Raw genomic sequence first — 22,560 nt, 5'->3', positions numbered from 1 at the left:
GCCCTGTTACTGTGTAGCATGTCACTACAAGTGAGTTATATACTACCTTGGTCCCCTGTTGATAGACCCCCACATGCCTCTCTTTCTAGCTGTGACAAAGTGTTGAAGTGACCACCTTGTACCAACAGTTCATATATCTATATATGTGCATGCTGTGGGAAGATTACATTCCTATCAGTGGTGTTTGCTGGGTTTAGATTTTGTCCATATTGATGAATCAACCTTCAGAGACCATTCAGTGTTAACTCTTATATTTAGTAGTTTAATGCTATTTTTTTGCTCTCATGCGTGTATTTTAATTCTCATTCATTTCTCAGTTTAAGGACTGTTGCTGGAAAAGACCCTAAACCATGTTTCTTCACATCATAGTGCTGAACTATGACATCTGCATTTGTCCCATGGTGTTAGTCTCGAATGATGATATGTTTGTGTGTCCTTCAGGTGGAGGGAAGCTGTTACAGCCCGGAAGAAACTAAGGCGTCAGATGCGGGCCTTTCCTGCAGCACCCTGCTGTGTGGATGTGAATAACCGGTTGCAGGCATTGGCACCCAGTGCAGAGTGCCCTATTGCTGAGGAGAACCTGGCTAAGGGCCTTTTGGACCTGGGCCATGCAGGGAAAGTGGGTATCTCCTGCACCAGGTCAGTGCCCAGCCATGCCTTGGCTCCTTGGCTCCTGTCCTGCAATGCTTCACCAGGAACTGGTCTAAACTATGTATTTGCTAGTTAAGAAAAGTGGTATCAGGAAGTGAGGACAGGCGGGAGACTGCATTTTGAATGTGTTATTTCTATAGCTAGGGACATGTGACTTCCTTTACTACTGGGAAGCAGGGCTCTGATTTCATTCTACTTTTTCCTTGAATGATTCAAGTTTGGTGATTGACTCAAAATCACCTGTTTTTCTCTCTTCCCAGTTTTAAAGTACATACATATCATCCTTATTGGTGGAGCCAGAGGTTCACTGCTGTATCTGATTAACACTCCACCCTCTGTTTCCTGCAACAGGGCCTTAGCACTCCTCGCTCCTAGTTGCCCTGAGCATATCTAGTTCCTGGGGTCTAAACTGTCCAATCTTGGCCTGGTGGGGTTTGGTCTTTGTTATCAGGCCCAGTGTCAGTGTCACCTCTTGAGACTGCCTGTCTGGCCACCCTGCTTCTCTGTGGGCAGGCCCTGGGGAAGTATGATAGAGGGGCCATAGCAGGCATACTGTCTTATCTTAAACCAGATTCGGTAGTCATCTCTGAATCTGTAAACAGGTGGCGAGAGGGGCTTGGATGGTCTGGTTATTGTAAGGCATGCTGTGAGGTTGGGGCACTTTCTCTGCCCATGGCTACCTTGGAGTCACAGCTTCTTAAGTTTTCTCTTAAGTCCCCCTCCTCCTCACCAGCTGCCCTTCTCAGCCTTGGCCTCCTTTTCTGACACCCTTCACCAGCTACCTCAGCTCAGCCCTTGCCCTCTATTCTTCCCCTCTCTCTGTTGACCTGTCCCCAACCTTCATACTGACATTTCCCTTGGTGCAGCTCCAGGCAGTACCTCTTCTCTGCATTCTAGACTCTTGTCTAGCTCCCAGCATGACTTCCAAATCTTAATTTTCCTCAGCTTGCCTCTGTCCTGCTCCCAAGTGGCCGTCCTGTGGTCACAGACATGGGCTTGCATTCTTCTCTCAGACCTACCCTCCTTGAGCTCCAGCCTTGTCTATCTCTGCCAGTGCTTCTCTCTGGATTATAGGCTATAGCCAGAGTCCTCCACCCACCGAGATAGGGTCCCTTGTCATCTCGTTCAGATTGCCTCACCTCTTATTCATGATCCTGTGCTGTACCATAGACTGAACCCCTTCTCCTAGACACCGCTCCCCCCCCCCCAAACACTTCAGGCTCTGTGGTGGCATGGAGAGGCCATTCCCTCTTCTTCAATCTGTCAGATACAGTCTTGCTGGCTACTCTCTTTCCTTCAGGTCTTTGCTCACATTTCCTTCTGACCATCAGAGTGAGATGACAGCATGTAACATGGCTCCTGCCTGCTCTGCTACAATTGCCCATGACACTGACATGTCCTGCAAGCTGTGCCAGCCAGTACAGGGTGGTTCTCGCCCATGAGTGTGTGTTCTAAAAGAGGACTTTTGTCTTACTGCTAAGTCTCCCATGGCCAGCTCACAGCAGATACTGAATGGATATCTGTGGAATGAAGGGTCATCTGACTAACCTAGTTCTTTATCAGAAAACATTTTCCCAGTCTTCTTAGTACTTGACACAAGAAGGCACTAGACAATTGCTTTTCATTCAGAAACACCAGTAAATATTCTAAAGTCCCTTCTGTGGCATGAGCATGCTGTTATTCTCTCTTCCTTTGTAGGTTGAGGCGGCTCAGAAACATGACAGCTCACCAGATGAAGGTTCAGCACTTCCACCAGCAGCTGCTGAGGTCTGTTGGCCCTATTTTATGTGCTTCTCCTCTGAGGCAGGTACATGGGATTAACCACTGTGGTCTGTCCCTTCCAGCAATGCTGCATGGGCACCTCTGGACCTTCCATCCCTTGTGGCTGAGCACTTCCCTGAGAGGCGGGAGCGCATGTTCTGGAAGTTGGTACTGGTGCTGCCTGATGGAGAAGAGCAGTCCCCGGGGAGTCCTGGCAGGTCTGTCTGACAGTGTTGTGAACACTGATGGTGTGATTTCTTGAGGGCACTGGCCAGGCAGGGCTGTGGGCCTCATATTGTGGGAACCCTGCAACAGATATATATATATATATATATATATATATATATATATATATATATATATATATAAAATATATTATGCTTACATATTTTTAAATACCTTTATTTATTTTTATGTGGTGTTGAGGATCGAACCCAGGGCCTCACACGTGCCAGGCGAGTGCTCTACCACTGAGCCACAGCCCCAATCCAGACTTAATGCTTAAACTTGCAGTATGTTTTGTTCATGATTCGAAGTTGATACTTTAGATTGATTATCTTAATTTTTATTCCACTTTGTAGTAGTCTTGGTCCCAAAGCATTTAAGAGTTGATTGTCAATTAAAGCTATGCTTGGGTGTATTGACTAGAGCCCACTCATTTTAGACTCTTGGAAGAAAGTTTATGGTTTGTCTGCTATAGTTCCATTTTTTCCCCCTTAGGAAAAAAAAGACTTTTGGCATTTCAAAAAAGAGATCTAAAAAATGACATGACATTATTTCCTATAACCAAATGGCCTCCAGAAATCCCACTTTTATACCTAGTACAGAACATGTTACTTTTTTGTTGTTGTTGTTGTTAATAGCTTACTGAAATGTAATTAGTTCATGTAGCATAAACTTTGCCCATTTTAAGTGTCGGTGTGTTTTAAGAGTTCAGTGAGTTTTTAGTTATATTTACAACTATCTACATCATTTTGTTCTGGAACATTTTTTTTACCTAAGTAAAAGTCATATTTTCATTATCAGTCTCCATTCTCTTCTACCCCCCAACTCCTGGCAACTACTGTTTTTTCTTCTTTTCCTATGGATTTGCCTAATCTGGACATCTTATATAGATAGAATCATATGATACCCATTTTTTTGTGACTAACATGTTTCCCTAAGCCTGTTTTCTAGGCTCATCCGTGTTGAGGCATGTATAAATTTACCACATTTTGTTAGTTGATATTTGGATTGTCCATTCTTTGGCTATTATGAATAAGGCTGCTTTGGATATCCACCTATTTATTGTGTGGACATGTTTATACCTAGGAGAGGAATCACTATGGTAATGATAACTCTGTTTAAGTCTTTGAGGGAATGCCATAATGTATTCCAAGGTAGCTGCCCTATTTCACACTCTCACCACAGTGTGGGAGGCTCTGAGTCCTCTGAACATATCATTTTTAAGCAGTTTATCATTGGGATAAGGAAGGAGGAAATCATGATGTTCGTCTCATAGGACAACTAAACAATGAAGAGTTGTGGCATTTTAAAAATACTTATTCATTTCTTAAAACACCTATTTCTAATTTACTAAGTTCATTAGGAAATGTACATCACTTAGGAAATTTTTAAGGTTTCAGGCATGAGAAATGTGTATTTCAAACTCCAGGGATGTTTTCTGTTCAGAATCTTTCCTTAGTACTTTAGAATCTTCAGTCACATAAAAATGAGATAGTTCCATGAGTTTCTTCTTTTCTTGCCCAAATACAACCCTGTAGGACCCAGCTCTGTTTTATTTATTTTAGTTTTTCCAAAGATATATATTTTTTTAAAGATGGACCCAATATCTTTATTTATTTTTTATGTGGTGCTGAGGATTGAACCCAGTATCTCACAAGTACGAGGCAAACGCTCTACCGCTGAGCTATATATAACACCAGCCTTCCCAGCTCTGTTTTAAATGACACCCTGATTGGTCCATGTCAACCTCACAATAAGAGTTGGTGTCTGTGGCCCTAGGGTCTGTGTGGTATGTCTTCTTTTCTTGAAATTATTTATAGTTCAAAGTTAGAATCAGATTCTTCTTTAAGTGTTGTTATTATTATTATTTTTTTTATCTACAGAATTCTAGCAAATTGGCTAAAAGCCAAGTTCATGGGAGATGATGGTTCAGTTGGTGACATGTGTTTTAATAATGCTGGTGATATCCAGACACTCACAATATTTAATGCACTCAGCAGCAAAGGGGATCAGACAGTTTCTGTCAATGTGTGTATAAAGGTGAGCAATATTCACTTTGTGAATCTATCTCCATGGTTTTTTAATTTTCACTCACTCTCAGGCATCACTAGAATTATATAAGTGCTACTTATTCTTTTTAAAAAATATTTTAGTAGTATTTAAAAAAAATATTTTTAGTTATATAAGTGCTACTTCTTTTTAAAAAATATTTTATACTTGGACACAATACCTTTGTTTATTTAGTTTTTTAAATTTTTTTTAGTTGTAATTGGACACAGTACCTTTATTTTATCTTTTTTTTTTTTTTTTTATGTTGTGCTGAGGATTGAACCCAGGGTCTCGCTTGTGTGAAGCGAGCACTCTACTGCTAAGCCACAACCCTAGCCTCTTAGGTTTTTTTTATGTGGTTCTGGGGATTGAACCCAGTGCACCATGCATGCTAGGCAAGCACTCTACCACTGAGCCTCAACCCTAGCCCGCTATTTATTCTTTAAAGTGTTTTTGAGGGGCTTGGGATGTGGCTCAAGCGGTAGCGAGCTCGCCTGGCATGCGTGTGGCCCGGGTTCGATCCTCAGCACCACATACCAACAAAGATGTTGTGTCCGCCGAGAACTAAAAAATAAATATTAAAAATTCTCTCTCTCTCTCCTCTCTCACTCTCTCTCAAAAAAAAAAAAAAAGATAGTGTTTTTGAAAGACTGTGAGGCTGAGAAGCAAGTGTTGGTTCTGTCTTTTCTTGTGTCTTATTTTGTTTTTGTTGGTACTAGGGATGGACTAGGGGCACTCTACACTGAGCTACATCCCTAGCTCTTTTTATTTTGAGACAGGGTCTCACTAAATTATCCAGGCTAGCCTCAAACTTGTCATCTCCCTGCCTCTACCTCCTGAGTAGCTGAGGTTGCAGTCATGCACCACCATGCTTGGTCTTCCTCATGTCTTGATGATAACCCGTAACCATATTTGGTGAGAGCCTCCAGGCTGGAATCTAGTAGATGAATACATTAAATAGCTTTCTGTTACTGTATCAAATACCTGAGATAATCAGCTTATTAAAAGAAAAGGTTTATTTATTTTGGTTTACAATTTAGAGATTTGAGTTCATGATCAGTTGGCCCTACTGCTTTGGGCCTGTGGTGAGACAGTTCCCATCATTGTGGGAACAACTGGCTGGGAAGCAAAAGATAGGGAGAGAGGAAGGGCTGGGTTCTGTCCCCTTCAAAGGAATGCATTCAGTGATCTGAAGACCTTCCACTAGGCCATCGCCTCTTACAGGTTCACTACCTCCCTATAGCACCAAGCTGGGGTTCAAGCCTTTAACACGTGGGCCTTGAGGGACACTGCAGATTAAAACTACAGCAAGCAGTGAGCTTAGCTGTCACAGACCTCTTTGAGAATACTGAAGTTGGCCTAGGTTTTCTATTACAAAGTTTCGTTTTTGTTCTTTGTAGGCATTTTATGTACTGAACTGATTGGTTCTCTGGGAAGTTTGGTTTAATGAGAACTTCATTAGATTTAAACCTACATAAATTAGTTTTAGGTTGCAGCATACATATTTGAAAATGAAACCAGATGTGTCCTTTGAAAGTGTAGACTTCAGTGTTGAACAGACTTGGTGTCAGTGGCACTACTCTGGCCAGCTCTGAGTCTAGTGATGGCACTTGACCGGCACTTGACCTCACTTGTTGTATAATGTGACAGTCTTAGTCGCAGTACCAGAGTCTCCTGAGGACCAGCTGGTCTGTGTGTCTGGAGGAATGCTCACAATGAGTCCAGTCTGTTTCCTCTCTCTCCCTCAGGACTGGCTCAGACAAACATTATTATCTTATGGTCTCTATGGGTCAAGTATCCAAATGCAGTTAGGCTGGGTCCTATGACTCAGGACCTCTCACAGGATGGAAATCAAGATGTTGGCTTGTTTTATGGTCTCATCAGAAAGCTTGTCTAAAAGCTGCATTTCCTTGGAGGCTGTGGACAGAGACTTTATCCACTGCATGCCATGGCTTCTCCATGAGGGAACTCACAACATGGCAGTGAGTGAGGAAGCCAGGGTGGCCAACATGGAAGTCCAAGTCTCTTCATGACCTAGTTATAGAAGTGTTACCCATAGTGTTGGATTCTCTCTGTTGGAAGGGAGTCATTGGGCCCACCCTATATTCAGGGCAGAGGACTCTGCAAGGTGTAGGTACTAGGAGGGGGGATGTGGGAGCCAACTTGGTGTCACACACCAACCTAGGTGAGGAGAGACCTTTTATATCAGGGTCCCATCATCGTCCCAGGATAGCTATAACCATCCCTTTTATTATTACTTCAGCAAGTGGGGTCCCATTTTGATGTCTCTGAACCAGAAGTGTTCTTCTATGACATCTTTTTTTCTTTAATAGATGCCTTCTTTCCTCACTTACATAGATTCTCTGTATCTTTTTAATTGTTATTGTGTAGACTATATATATCTCAGTAGAGTTTTCCACATGTTCTGTCACTTGGCCTGATATATCCATGTCTCTTCTTTCCTTGGAGCCCTCCCTCTGAGAAAGTGCCATCCTCTTGTTCTACCCTGGGCTGATACCTTCTACCAGGGTATGGCTGTTACTGGGACCTCTATACAAATAGCATGCATCTTTGAGCCATCCTTGTGAGCATCTGTCTCTGTTCTTCCACCTGCTAATTTTGTGACCTTGAGAAAGCTCCTTAGCGTCTCTGTGCCACTTATGTAGGGATACTCTGATTGATACATCTGTTTTATTCTCTGACTGATATTATCTGTTTTAGTCATAGAAGTTAAAATAAGCCATGTAACGCAGTGCACCTAATATGTGGCATGATGCTCATCAGGCCCTTGAGGTGAAATGAGTTTGTACGTGCAGAGTTCTTAAAACATTTCCTGGCCGATACCAGGACCTTGCTTATATCATCATTAGCAGCAGCAGTAGTAGTTTCTCTTGGTTTAGTCGTCATTTGATGGTATGTTTTCAGCTGCTTCAAAGGAAGGATGCATAGAAGGGGGATTTTCCAAGTCCTTTCCTTTCTAAAAACATATTTGTTTTATCCTTACATTTGTTTCTTAGTTTATCAAGGTTTTTAAAATTATAGAAAATGATTTTTCTATCAATTTTGCTCTATTGTCACTAGCATTTATGATTGCTATTGAAATGTCAGAGAATTCTCTTTTCCTTTACTCTTTCCTCTTCTCTTGTACTAGGGATTGAATCCAGGGGTGCTTTGTCACTGAGCTACATACCCAGATCCTTTCTTTTTTTTTTTTTTTAAGTATTTTTTAGTTTTAGGTGAACACGGTATCTTTATTTTACATTTATGTGGTGCTGAGGATCGAACCCAATGCCTCATGCATGGTAGGCGAGCACTCTACATCTGAGCCACAATCCCAGCCCCAGATCCTTTCTTTTTTTTTTTAAGAGAGAGAGAGAGAGAGAGAGAGAGAGAGAGAGAGAGAGGGGGAGGGAGGGAGGGAGGGAGGGAGGGGGAGAATTTTTTTTTTTTAATATTTATTTTTCAGTTCTTGGCAGACAAAACATCTTTGTTTGTATGTGGTGCTGAGGATCGAACCCGGGCCGCACGCATGCCAGGCGAGCGCGCTACCGCTTGAGCCACATGCCCAGCCCCAGATCCTTTCTTTTTAAAAATCGTTATTTTGAAACAAGAGTGTCACTAAGTTGCCAAGGCTAGCCTCAAACTAGTGATTCCCCTGCCTTAGCCTCCCAAGTTGCCTGGATTACAGGCATGCACCAGCACACCCAGGGCTGGAGACTCATTTCATTTTTGGGACAGTTTTTGTGCCCCTATGTCACCTACTTTCCTTCTCTATTTTCATTTTACTCTGAAGCCCCTATTTGATAGATGTTGGACCTCATCAATTGATCATATGTTCCTCTTATCCTTTTTCTTATTTTTGGTATGATGTGTTCTGGAAGATTTCCTTATAGCATCTCATTTCTATTTGGGGATGCATTGATTACATCTTTGAGGACAACAGGGATTTTTGGATCTACATTTGCATATGATCTGTGTACCATCTGTTTCCCCTGGATCTCTTTTGTGCTGGGAACTCCTCTAATACCTTAGCTGAGACTATCCAGCTATACCTGAGTGAGACCATAAAGGTTGGCAAGAAGTTTAGCAAGCCAACCTTTTTTAGGGGGATCCCCAACTGTCTGGAGCTGAATACCTGTTCTGTGGGCTATTTAGTTTCTTTAGTAAGGACATATCCCACTCTTCCTGGGTAGTTTCTGGTGATCTCAGGGTGGGGTTAGGGGTGGCCAGTGCCCCCAGCAGTCTTATGAAGCTAGCTCCCTCTGCTTCTCTGACCTATCTCATTATTGCTCTCTAGAAATGCATCAGAATCCCTTGTTTGCTGCTGGCTTGCCTTTCCCATTTTCTGCATCATGATCTTAACTGTTTTATACCTGTTTAAGGTTCATTAAGATTATAGAAATGTGAGCTGTACACAGTGGTGGCTTGGGAGGCTGAGGCAGGAGAATTGCAAGTTCAGAGCCAGCCTTAGTAAAAGCGAGGTGCTAAGCAACTCAGTAAGACCCTGTCTCCAAATAAAACAGGGCTGGGGATGTAACTCAGTGATCAAGTCGAGTGCCCGAGTTCAATCCCCAGTACCAAAAAAGATTATAGAAATATAGTCAAATAGCTCTTATTAGAGGTTAAATTATCTATTGACCTGGAATTTTTTCACACTTAATTCATGGTCTCATGAAGGAAGGCTGGCCTAGCCTGTCCAGAGCATAGTAAATGTTTGGTGCTTGGGGATCTTAGGCTGCAGTTGCCCTGGGGCAGACCATACACTACTAACTTGTTCCCTGGAGCATCCATCATGATGGTCTGGGTGCTGTTGCAGGTGGCCTGTGGTACCCTCAGTGACGGTGCCCTTGATGCTGTGGAGACCCAGAAGGACCTCTTGGGAGCCAGTGGGCTCATGCTGCTGCTTGCCCCCAAAGTGAAGAGTGACGACGTGGCAGAGGAGGATGTGTACTGGCTATCGGCCTTGTTGCAGCTCAAGCAGCTCCTGCAGGCCAAACCCTTTCAGCCTGCACTTCCACTGGTGGTCCTTGTGCCCAGCTCCGGAAGGGATGATGTCAGGAAGGAAGTGGAGGATGGTTTGTGAAGGAAGTCCCTTTTATGAACTGGCATTGCTTAATAAATGAGTGGAGCCATGGGTGTAAGCAGTGGTGTTAGGAACTACTGAGACTAGAGACCCACTGCATCTCTCCACTGCTGGGTAGGGAGGGGTCAGCACTGTGAGGTGTCAGGTGTGCAAGCAAGTGCAGACAAATGACTGTCATCTGTTTATCTTAAAGGTCTGATGCTACAGGACTTGGTTTCAGCTAAGCTGATTTCAGATTACACTGTTACTGAGATTCCTAATTCTATTAATGATTTACAAGGCACCATGAAGGTAAGGGTTTTTTTGTTTTGTTTTGTTTTGGTACTAGAGATGGAATCCAGGGGCGCTCTACCACTGAGTTGTATCCCCATTCCTTTTATTTTTTATTCTGAGACAGGGTCTCACTAAGTTTTTAAACATCTTTAGTTGCTGAGTCTGGTCTTGAATTTGCGATCTTCCAGCTTCAGCTTCCCAAGTTACTGAGATGTACACGCATTTGCCACTGCTCCCATCTAGGTTTCATCATCTTTAAAGGTCCATCAAGATAATTTTTTTTGTTTCCCTTCTGATCTATCTGAAGTTTTATATATATTAATATATATTTTAATTTTGTTTTATCTACATAATTTTCTAAAGATATAAGCAGGATTCAAAATAAAAGATAAAATTTGCCCATATTCTGCTATCTACAGCAAATCAAATTGTTCATATAAATTTTACTCCCACCCTCTCCATGTTAGGATAGATCTTATGGACACTTTATCACAGTTCTTTTTATTTTGAATCCAGGTCTTGCTAAGTTGCTGAGGCTGGCCTCAAACTTGTGATCCTGCTGCCTTCGTCTTCTAAGTAGCTTAGTATTGTTTTTATGAATTTAAAATATGACCATTTATGCCTTATATGGCAACATCAGATACCAGTGTTATTTTTCTAGAGTGGTTGTCCATGAAATATGTAAAGACATGTTATGTGAGATGACAGCTGACTAATTGCACCTAGAGAAAGAAGTACTAACAATAAAAATAAAAATAACTTCAAAAAGGAAGATAACTGTAGGTGTGAAGGCATCCTGGCATGTAATGAAGCTGTTCTTTGGCCAAGAGATATGCCTTCCATTTTTGTGTGTGGTAAAGAGGATGTGCAGGGATGGTTTCCTGGGGCCCTGGGCCGTTACAGGGAGTTCCTGCAGGCCCCACTCCTTAGCTGGATGGTACTGGTGGGGACACACTCTTTTGCTGTTGCCTGGTGTGTCTCCAGGGCCCTAGACAGCCACTCAATCACAGAAGAACCTTATAGGCCCTTCCTACTACCTGTGGTTAAAGCCTGGTACTATGGTGGCACCTACCTCAATCAGTTATGAGTAAAGTACCAAATCATTTCAGAAAACTGTTTTTGAAAACCATTGTGAATTATTTAACCATATCTTTCCCAACTGTCTTTGCTTTTTAGGTTTCTCAGGCAGTGCAGTGGCTGGTCTCTCGCTGCCCCCACGTTCTTGACCTTTGTTGCCAGACTCTTATTCAGTACATTGAGGATGGGATTGGCCATGAATTTAGTGGTCGGTTTTTCCATGACAGAAGAGAGAGACGTCTGGGTGGCCTGGCCTCACAGGAGCCCAGTGCCATCATTGAGCTCTTTAACAGTGTGCTGCAGTTCCTGGCCTCTGTGGTGTCCTCTGAGCAGCTATGTGACTTGTCATGGCCTGTCACTGAATTTGCTGAGGCAGGAGGTAGCCAGCTGCTTCCTCACCTTCACTGGAACTCCCCAGAGCACCTGGCTTGGCTGAAGCAGGCTGTGCTTGGGTTCCAGCTCCCACAGATGGACCTTCCACCTGCAGCAGGTATGTGTTTATACTGAGAGAGAAGTGGAGGGCTGGCTGTAGCAGAGCCTCATGTTTTCTTCTTGATGTGACCATCCTGCATGTACTGGGTTCAGTGTGAGGTCTGCAGTCCACCTCAGCTGTGCATCCACCTGCACCTGCCTTTGCGTTCATTGGTTTAAGGAGCCAGGGATTTTTATGGAGTGGGGACTCTTGACCTTTTCCCAGCACTAGCCCCCGGCAGCCCTTCCTCATAGGTCCCAATTATTGGAACAGAAGTTGTCCTTGAGCTGTTGGCTCTTCTGGGACCATGACATCAGTTCTGATTTATGTCCATGTTCCTTTGAACCCTGCCTGTGCCTAGTGTTCCTGGTCAGGCCTTTGGGCCATTGTGATGGAGCATCTGTAGGTCACCTCAGTTGGCTCAAGCCTAGCCTGGCAGGGGTTGCTTCTTCACACATGAATGCTGGTGTTAGGTAATGTGCCTGATGGCTACTTATCTGGCAGAGTGTGGGGCCTCAGCATGCTTACTCACTTTGGGCCTCAGTACCCTTCCAAATTCTCATCATTCAAGAAACCTGAAGGGAAGTGAACCACTCAATGGAAGCCCTCTGTGTCCTCAGCTAGGTGGTGTTCCCCAGGGGAAACCAAGATCACCTTCCCGAGATTTTCCTGGCTGCTTGTTATAAATATGATTCCCGGGTAGCCATAGATCCATGTTGTCAAGAGTATCTGGGGTGGGCCTTGGGAGCAAGCTCTTCTTTCCCTCAACAGCTGTGGTTCTGCTGTGTATATATTTGAAAGCAGACTACCAACTATACAGTTGCTGTTACCTAACAGAGATAGTATTAACATTTTCATGTACATTCTCACCTCTACTTTGGTCAAACCTGTAATTCATGAGGCACTTTCTCTTCAGCACCCTGGCTTCCTGTATGCTCCATGGTTGTCCAGTATACCTCCCAGATCCCCAGCTCACGCCAGACGCAGCCCGTCCTCCAATCACAGGTGGAGAACCTACTCCGCAGAACATACCGCAGGTGGAAGAACAAGAGCCCCTCAATGGACCAGGGGGCAGGACCCTCTGTCGAGGAGATTCCTTGGGATGACATTATTGCCTTGTGCATCAACCACAAGCTGAGGGATTGGATGCCCCCCAGGCTTCCTGTCATCTCAGGTAGTTAGAGCTTGGCGCTGTAGGTCCTCATGAGACTTTCCTGGTTCCGTTTTAGCAAAGGATTGTATTTATTTGATGTTGCTTCTTTTCCCCAGTCTCCATTTCCTTAGGACTTCCCTCTAAGTCCAGTGACTTCCATGTGACGTGTAAACATTGGGAAGAACTAAGAAGGTTCCAGGAGATCTGGATTCCCCTGCCTGAAACAGGCCTCCTAAGTTGATTCTAATTAGAGGAGATCTGTAGCTCTGAGAGTTGTTATTGGTGCTGCCACAGCCTGGACATGAGCTGTCTGGACCTTGAGTGGCTCATGTACACTCGGAGTGTTAAATGACCAAAGCATGGAAGTAGTATTAGTCAGAAGGCTGTCATTAAATCAATAAGTTTGAGCAAATGCCAAGTGGCGACCTGTTGCTCTTTTGATAATGTTTTTAATCTATTTTTGTATTGTTTTCTCAGAGGCATTGAGTGAAGATGGTCAGATATGTGTATATTTCTTTAAAAACCATTTGAAAAACTATGATGTTCCTTTGTCATGGGAACAAGCCAGAGTGCAGACACAGAAGGAGCTACAGCTGAGTCAAGGACGGTGAGTTCCATGTTCAGTGTGTTTCTGTTGCTGTCCTAAATCATATTGTTCTTATCCAAAAGTACACTGTGGAAATTGGCATTTGGCACACTGAATCTCGCCCATCGTGGGTCAGTTTTGATAATCCTTAAAGCACAGATCATTCTGTTGTCACAGAACTGTTCTAAAACAAAGTCAGAGGCATCGCACTTAATTTATCAGATGAGCCTGACCCTGAAGTCATATCCAGTTGGGAGAGTGCAAATGAGAAGATTGGTACCTTGTCCCACAAACCTGGCTTAAAAATACCAAGTAAAGTGTTGGTATATGCAGTCTTGAATATCTAAAAAAATTCCCAAGTGGTCTTTCTCACAAGATAAACAATATCAACAGTAGAAATCTATTAATGTAGTCTTTTGCCACAATATGAAAATAAGAGATCATTTTATTAGTTGTTGAAATGTATTTATTAAAACTTAAACTCATTCTTGATGTTATTATGATGTTTCAGTTAAAAAAAAAATCCATTAAACTACCAAAAAGGAAAGGAAAAAAAGAAAAGACAGAAAACAGCAAAGCAAGCAGTATTTGTTGTTCATGTTGTCACTGCTGCTGCCTATTGTCCTGGATCCTGACTACTGTAGTGACATGGGATAGATGGGCAAAAATTATCAAAGGAGAACTGTAATTTCCAGACAGTGTACCTGTCAGTCTGTGATAACCCACAACTGATCCCTTAGGACTGTCCAGAGTTCAGAAAGATGACTGACAACCTATAAAAAATTCTCACAACAGCACAAACCCCTGTCATCATGAATTGACAGGCAACGCCTTAACCCCAGCAAGGGAGTGTTCAGAGGCTTGAATGTGCAAAGGAACCCTGAATAAATGAGACATAGACTAGCTTTTGACATGAAAAATATGCAATGTTATAAAGGTGCCAGTGCCAACCATAAAGTCAGGGCATTGCTAATCAAAGGCCAATAGTATTTCCCACTGATATTGACAAATTAATTCTAAAATTCTTCAGGATAATAAAATAGGTAGCAATTGCTGAGAAGATTTTGATTAAGACTAAGAAAGAAGGTCTGCTTAGTCTAATATCAAAATATATGGTAAAGCTACAATACTTAAAACCAGATGGTAATGCTAGTGTATTACAGACCAGAATGGAAAGTCCAGAAATAGAACTGTATGTGACAGGACTGCAGTGCCAAGTCAGATTAGTTGTGAAAGGGCAGACATTGCCATCTCTTTAGAAAGAACCGTTAGAACCCCTCTCCAACCATTTGCAGACATTCTTCCAGATGGATTCAAGAGCTAGATGTAAAGTTTAAGAACAGGTGCAATATAGGCCAAAGCAGGGCAAAATAGAGAATCTGTATGGAGCCCTGGGATGGGAAGCAAGACCCAAAGTGGAGAAGCTCTAAGAGCCCAGCTGCCCCATGAGAGCAGAAGATTCCAGGAGCAACAATGTCTCTTGATCCTGCTATGTGTGAAGATCACCCAGCAGTCAGGGGGCTACCTTCTCTCTGAGCCCCATTCCCTGAATTGAGGGAATTCTAGAGGCAGATACAGGACTGACCCAGGCTTGATCCGTCACAGGAGGTCTGAGGCTTGTGACTGCTTAGGGTAGGTGCATGTGTGTGACCTGCCCATATGCTTCGCAGTGCTGTAGGAATCCTTTCTCCCACTTTCCTCACCATAAGCATTTCAAAACATGTACTTACAGTTTGGGGATAAAGTCTTTTCATTATTCTGCAAGCAATTTTCCTACTCCGTTACTTCACGTGCACCATAAAGGGAAGAGGAATGAAGAGTGTGACCCAGAGGAGCGGAGTCTCAGTACAGAGGATCTGATACGAGGAGCTTCTGCCCAGGAGCTCCTGGTGCAGTGTCTGTCCAGTAGTCTATTAATGGAGAAGGAGGAGAATAAGAGGTGAGGCCTGTTCCCTTCTGATTCATGTGTGCTGTTCAGTTCGCTTCATGCAAGGAGAGTAGTTGCTCATTTGAATAGACAGCTAGGGCAAAAAGACCAGAAGGCTTAGTGATGTAATTTTGTTTGAAAAAGAAAGTGAGTCAAACATTTGCAAAGTATAACCTCTTGGAAGACAGGCAGTGCCCTAGGTGATTGTTTTGTTTTTTAATTTATTTTCTAGTTGTAGGTGGACACAATACCTTTGTTTTTTATGTGGTGCTGAGGATCAAACCCAGTGCCTCATGAATGCTAGGCAAGAGCTCTATCTCTGAGCCACAATCCCAGCCCAGTGATTATGTTTTTAATGGTTATGTTATTTGAAATTGACTTCACTAATTGTTATTGAAAGTTAGCTTCAGATTTTTTGTAGGAAATACATGTGGCTGAATCTACCCAAAAGATGGCGAGTGCTAAACAGTGGCCGTCTGCCCTTGGCGAGTCTGAGACTTCTCTGTCTTATTCTACTCTGAATGAGTAGGAGCTGGTGCTGAACCTTTGTATCCCTCCCTGCCCCCCACTCCCCCTTGAGTTTTCACTTGGTGGCCTTGTTTATAGTTTTACTAAGAAATAAAACTAGTTAGAAGGGACTTTATATAGGTCATGCTCCTGCCTCCACTGTCTTGAGCAACCATGTCTAGGAGCCTCTCTCTGACCAGCCCATTCCATGTCCCCTAGATGGGGAGGAATCATTCAGCTGGTAGCCAAAGTCAGCCTTCCCCTTGGATCTCATCTTCCACACACTTAAGGGCACTCAACCAGTAGGTGTCCCTCTCCTATGTCATTGTCTGCTAGAATGTACCAGTCAGTGTGCAAACGTGAATACATGTTGGCATTGCTCCTCCTTGTCCCCTGTCAGCTGTCCACACCTTTGTTCCTTGCTGCTAGGATGCCCCTAGTCCCCTCCCCAGGATTTAAGTGCTGGCTAATCCTCACCTCTCAACTGATTCTCGGGCCCAACTCCAGACCTAACATCTGGATCATCTGTACCCACTCCTCTGTGATTTTATGCACTCATGGGTTTTTAGATAACTCCAAAATTCTAACTCCAAATTTCCTTCAAACTTGAGTCCTCTGAATTCCAAACTTGAATGTCCTATTGTTTTTTTGTGGTTCTGGGGATTAAAACCTGGTGTGCTCTACTGGTGAGCTACATCTCCAGCCCTTTTTATTTATTTTTTGAGATGGGGTGTGTGGGGGGGAAGGTCCTGCTATGTTTCCCAGGCTGGCCTCAAACTTGTGATCCTCCTGTCTCAGCCTCCCAAGTTGTTGGGCTTACAGGCATAAGACATGTTCCTGGCTTCCTATTATTTCTTGAACTCATCTTTAGACATCTATTGGATGTCAGGCATTGCAAAGTTAACATACTCCACATCCAATTTTCCCCCAACCACCCCTCCTTCGGTGGTCTTTTGTGTGATGGCAATACAATCCTTCTAGATGCTCAGAAGCACGCCCCTATGTCCTGATCATCTTCAAATCCTGTTGGCTCTAATGAAAGTATACTCAGAATTAGACCATTTGGTGTGACTTCCATGGCTCTCACCTGGCCTAAAATGATGTCACTTTCCTTGTGGATTATTACAGTAGGCCATAAACTAGCAGCAACTGACACAGTGGGCACCTTTCAGGTGTAGAGGTCATGTCACTCCTTTGCTCACAACCTTTCAGTGACTTCCTCTTTCACCTGGAAGTAAAGGCAGATTCCTTACAAGGGTGACCCAGGCCCTGTGTGACTTGGGCCCCATCTTCTTTCTTGACTTCTGGGTTTGCTTTTCTTGGCCTCATTCCCCAGCCACTCCCATTCCAGGTCTCTGCTCAAGCATCTGCTTTTATGTTAGGCTTCCCTTGCTTATCCCTGCCCTCCTTGTTTCCATGGCTCTGCTTTATCTTTCTTTATCAGACTGTTTGCTTTGTTCCTTGTCTGTCACTAAAGACAGGTTAGGGTTGGGGCCTTGTCTGTTTTGTTTCAGTGCTACATCCCTGGTAGTTAGAAAGGTGCTTTGCATTTGGTGGGTGCTTGATAAATGTGTTGGAAAGAGTGAAGGAGTTCACCATTATTGCTAAAAGTGAGTTTACCTATATATATATATATATATATATATATATATATATATATATATATATATATAATTACGTAAGTGTGCTCTACCACTGAGCTGCAGCTCCAGACCATGTATATGTATTTTATATGAGACAGAGTCTCACTATGTTGCCTAGTGTGGCCTCAGATTCTGAGCCCAAGTGATCCTCCTGCCTCAGCCTCCTAAGTAGCTGGGACAAATGCTGCCACCGTGCCCAGCTTCAGATTGTTTTTCTTAAAAAGACCAGTGTATGGAGATACACAGCAGTGGAGTGTGAGTGTGTTAGATGCTATTGGGATATTATTTTGAGTTAGTTTTAAATTATAAGCAGCAATTTGTAGATTTTGAAATCTATCAAGACATGAGAGCTGGACATGGTCACACATGCCACTAATCCCATCAACTTGGAAGACTGAAGCAGGATGATTACAAGTTTGGGCAACTCAGAGAGACCCCAAAATAAAAGGCCAGGGATGTAGCTCAGTGATAGGTTTTAAAAAATGTATGGTAGGGCTGGGGATGTGGCTCAAGCGGTAGCTCGCTCGCCTGGCATGCATGCGGCCCCGGTTTGATCCTCAGCACCACATACCAACAAAGATGTTGTGTCCGCCGAGAACTAAACAATAAATATTAAAAAAAAAAGTGAGGTATACATAGAAGGAAAATGATAGTTAACTTTGTGCTTCTTAGTGCTTAGGTGTTTCTGAACACATATTGTTTCAGGTTTGAAGATCAGCTTCAGCAGTGGTTGTCTCAAGACTTGAGAACAGTGACAGATACAACTTCTCTTCCCCTCTACCTTCCTCAGACACTAGTGTCTCTTCCTCAGACTATTGAACCTGTGGCAAAAATACCTACAACAACCAGTTCACAGGTGAGAAGAGAGTGCATTTGGCATTCACACTAGAATTAGAGACAAGAGTGGTGCTGGAAAACAAAGTAGTATCTTGATTCATCATGTGATATCATGAAAGCCAATAAATTACTATCTTAGACTTTTGAAAAACTGATGTTGAGACCCAACCAATTGAGTATCTGCTTGTGAAATGAATGAATGGGACTGAAACATACCTAAGAACTGAAGGAAACCTATAACCCTTGTGCAGTAAGGGCACTGATGAAAAAGGTGACAACAGAAGATTCTGTTTTGGGATCGTATGCTGTCTAAACCTTGGCATCACCTAGACTTGCTTCTGGGATTAATTCTCCTTGGGGAAATTAGTGAATGAAAAAGGCATGCTCAGAGAAGCCATCCCAGGGTGTTCAGCTGGTTAGAGGCAGAGTCACTTTTCAAAGCCAGATCCTAGTGGCTTTCTGTTTCACCATCTTTTCCTCAGTGGTTAAAGAAACAAGAGTTCAGCCACAGATCTTGCTGTTAGATGGTGAAAAGTGTATTCCTGAAGGCTTTTGAAAGCCCCTTAACAAGGGCTAAAAACAAAATGACATACTGTTTCTAGTTATCAGATTGGGAAATACTTTTAAAAATATTCATACCTTTTGATTTACTAATTCTGCCGTTAAAAAAAAAAACCTGCCAAATATTCATAAAAATTACTGTATAAAAAAAGTTCGCTGTAGTGCTGACTATGCTGCATAAAAGTAGAAACAAACTGTCCAAGGATGAGAGTTTGGTTAAGCAAGTTACAATACCTTCATATGGTGAATGTATTGTCACAACCCTCGAGGATATCTTATTAAAAATGAATGGCACTGGAAATTATTCATATAGAATACAAAGGGAAACAGTGTATTTCCAGATGATACTGGCTCCATGAATGTATTGGAAGAGGCTAGAAGCATGTTAGCCAAGGTGGTGGTGGTGGGCTCCAGATGACGTTAACCCGAGCTGCTTTTTTATACCAATAGAATGCAAGGACAGAGGAGCAATTGCAGCAGTCAGAGGCAACAGGTACATCTCTGACAGAACGGTTGAAGCATCTGGAAAGACTGATCCGAAGTTCAAGGGAAGAAGAAGTTGCCTCTGAGCTCCATCTCTCTGCACTACTGGACATGGTGGACATTTGAGCAGCCTAAGTGGAGAGCAGTTACATCCAGAAGAATTTCTGCTTTTACTCAAAATTATGTTATTCTTAGATGCTTGATGTACTGTTGAAAATGTGATTAATCATGCAAAAAAATAAACCATCTGAATTGAATCTCAGATCCTACACAGTTTGCAGAGTGAAATATTCTTATGTTTCCTGATCTCAGACTGTCACCCACCCACCTGCAAATGTTGAAGTTGTTTGCAGCTTATATTTCCATGTGTAACTTAATTCTCACCGCAAAGTCACAGACCCTGATGTGCCTATGTGTCAGCTATGTAGGGATGGGTAAGGCACAGGAGCCCTGCCTGTCAGGAGCACCCACTCACATGAGAGCTAACAGATGTAGGTGTATATACACAGGACTCTTGACAATGTACATTGATAGGTATTCCTGGACTGGAAGCTGGGACAGATGGGAGAGTTTACTTGAGAGGACATGAAGAAAGCCTAGAGGCACCAGTTTGGTTGTGTGGCCATGTGAAAGGAACAGGTAGGCAGGGTCAGACCATATTCTGAGTGGTTGGGAATCAGTTGTTAGAGGATATTAGACAGGGAAGTGACTAGTTTTTCTGTGCTCTTAGATGGTTCCATGTGGAAGAGAGAAGATGAGTCAGGAATCTTGAGAACTGAGTGTTCCAGCTGTCCAGGTTGGAGAGGCAGGTTTGTAAGCCTGAGTTCTAGCAGCTGCTATGGAACAAGAGAATGAATTTGAGAAAAGTATTAACAGACTTGGTGACATTATGACTACCAATCTTAAATTGATACTCATATTTCCCAATTATAATCCTGGAAGACTATTTCATGTCTTCTGGTTCTCTTCAAACCTCCAATATTGTTAGATAATGACCCTACATATTTCAATGAGGAAACAAGTACCATCTAACCTCACCAGATCTGCCAGGCAATCCCTATATTCCAACACTACTCTTACGGATTTCTTCAGTGATTCATTTCATGTTTATCAACAGATATTTAATGTTATTTCTTAATCTTGATTTCAGACATTGTTAATTTCCTATAATGGGAGAGGAGTTAGCTCTCCATCCTGTCTTCCCTGCAATGTATACCCTTCACACATACCTATATTTCCTTTCCTGTAATATGTAACAGTGTAACATGTTGGCTGAAATCTCCATTCTGAGTTCATATTTACTACTGGCTGCTGAATTTTTTTTTTTTGAGGTACAACTTTTGATTTTTTTCCTAAAGTTAATAATTGCCTTATTTTTTAAATTTGCTTGTTTTTCTCTGTTCCTATTGCAACTTCACCCAAAATTCTCTACCCTAAGAGTAAATAAAGCTTCTTGTGACACAATCATATGCATCAGATAAAATACTAGCTCCACTTTCTGTGGAAGACCACCCTCCAAGGTCCTCCTGCCACAGCTTGGACATTTCCTAGATTCTAAGTCATATCTTCCTCTTCCTTGCTCTGCTTTCTCATTTTGATGGAGCTTAGTTCTAATAGCTTGAGCTCACATATCTAAAATGTCTTTATTTCTATCATTAAATTTGATTCATCATTTGAATGGGAATAGCATTATAGACTGGAAATCATTCCATTTTGTTTGCTTTTTATTATTATTTTTGGTTATCAGGATTGAACCTAGGTGTGCTTAACCACATCCCCAGCCTCTTTTTTTTTTTTTTTTTTTATTTAGAGAGAGGGTCTTGCTAAGGTGCTGAGGCTGGCTTTGTGATCTTCCTGCCTCAGCCTCCTAAGCTGCTGGTATTACGGGTATGTCCCACTGCAACTGGCTGTTTATTGAAAATTTCAAAATCATTTCTATGGCAGGTGTTCTCAAATTTCCAAACATATGTGATCTTTTTGCTTCCTCTTGTTCCCTGCCCAATTTATTGTGCTGGACTTTGTAAAAAAAAAAAATTATTATCATTCCAGTTTTTATTGCTATTAAACTACCCTAAACAGTTTTAACTTTGAGGAGGACTCAACTGGCAGGTTTCCAGTTTTTTGTACCCTCCTGGGATTTATTGACAAGAGTGGTCTCTTTATTCGTTTAAGCCACATATATAGATTTTAACTTTGTTGGTTTGCTAGGTCAGTTATCATTCTTCCATCCACTCCCAGCCTCTCTTGCTAACTGGTATCTTCATTCTTTGTTGGTTTTGTCTTTGTCTTGTAAATGTGTGTTTGGGCAAGAAATGGAAGTCAATACCTCTTTTCAGACTCCATAATTAATCAGAATTTAGAAAAATTCTGCCATTAGTCATTTCTCCCCATGTTTCCTGAGATAGTTTGTCAATCACCAGTAAATTGTTTCGCCACATCCAATCATCAATTCCCAGTCCTCCTTTAACATTCCTCCAAATCCTCAGCACAGATCTGGTCTTCACCCGGCTTCCCTGACTCTCACCCCCTGGACATGAAAAGGTTGGTGCCGCAGGGATTACTGAAGCTCTGATTTCCCGGATAGTCTAATCTTTCGATTTCAAATGATGAAAACAGATGACTACCAAATTCCTCTCTACTTGAATGCCAGCCTACTGGACATTTCCTCTTTAATAAACATATCACGACATGTCCCCAATTTACCTTGAGATTTCCAACCAAACCTTCCCTGTGTTACTACACACCCATGGTCCAGGCCAAAGCCGTGAGCCTGTAGGGTGTGGGCACCAACACTGACTTCTTACAGCTCCCTGGCAAAGTAGCCCTGTGAATTCTCAAAGACTGTTTCACGTTTTTCTTTTCTTTGTATATTAAAAAGAATGATATTTTTCCCTCCTAAGTTCAGTCCACTAAAACAACACGACTCTTCTCTAATGGAGACCTGCGCTCACCTGGTGCAGGACTCCAGGTGGGAGACCAGGTTCCTGCTCTCTGCACCTGGAGGTGGGGGGCCCTCCCGGGATGCGGGCGGGCGGGGCAGCTGGTCCAGCTGGAGGCCGGGGTGCCCAACTTCCGGCCCACCCCAGAGGTCCCCCGAAGCCTGTCCACCCTACCCCTGGGCCCCCGTGACCCCCGGGCTCCCGGCCCCCTCATCTCCTGCCCTCCGACCCCGGGCTCCCGCCCCCCCTCATCTCCTGCCCCCGTGATCCCCGGCCCCTCATCTCCCGCCCCCTCATCTCCCGCCCCCCCTCATCTCCCGCCCTCCCTCATCT

The 22,560-nt window shown here is 43.0% G+C and overlaps 1 protein-coding gene across 2 annotated transcripts in view; it reads left to right on the top strand.

Annotated features, from left to right (window-relative positions):
• Mcm3ap (minichromosome maintenance complex component 3 associated protein) overlaps nucleotides 1-19,741 on the top strand; it is a 45,400-nt gene extending 25,659 nt beyond the window's left edge. Inside the window, exons 18-29 of one of the 2 annotated variants that reach the window (XM_026379858.2) lie at nucleotides 442-639; nucleotides 2,350-2,418; nucleotides 2,496-2,630; nucleotides 4,521-4,677; nucleotides 9,503-9,761; nucleotides 9,963-10,060; nucleotides 11,219-11,609; nucleotides 12,508-12,765; nucleotides 13,222-13,351; nucleotides 15,063-15,269; nucleotides 18,113-18,263; nucleotides 19,256-19,741. In XM_026379858.2, the coding sequence (XP_026235643.1) occupies nucleotides 442-639; nucleotides 2,350-2,418; nucleotides 2,496-2,630; nucleotides 4,521-4,677; nucleotides 9,503-9,761; nucleotides 9,963-10,060; nucleotides 11,219-11,609; nucleotides 12,508-12,765; nucleotides 13,222-13,351; nucleotides 15,063-15,269; nucleotides 18,113-18,263; nucleotides 19,256-19,414 (2,212 nt within the window). In that variant the 3' untranslated portion in view covers nucleotides 19,415-19,741. The remainder of the gene's footprint in view (nucleotides 1-441; nucleotides 640-2,349; nucleotides 2,419-2,495; nucleotides 2,631-4,520; nucleotides 4,678-9,502; nucleotides 9,762-9,962; nucleotides 10,061-11,218; nucleotides 11,610-12,507; nucleotides 12,766-13,221; nucleotides 13,352-15,062; nucleotides 15,270-18,112; nucleotides 18,264-19,255) is intronic. The other variant, XM_026379859.2, reaches the window with a different exon arrangement.
• The last annotated feature ends 2,819 nt before the right edge of the window (nucleotides 19,742-22,560 follow it).

This window comes from Urocitellus parryii, chromosome 2 (assembly GCF_045843805.1).
Source record: "Urocitellus parryii isolate mUroPar1 chromosome 2, mUroPar1.hap1, whole genome shotgun sequence".
In the NCBI taxonomy this organism is placed as follows: domain Eukaryota; kingdom Metazoa; phylum Chordata; class Mammalia; order Rodentia; family Sciuridae; genus Urocitellus; species Urocitellus parryii.
The sequence above is the reverse complement of the archived record's forward strand: the minus strand, read 5'-3'. Positions and strand labels throughout refer to the sequence as shown.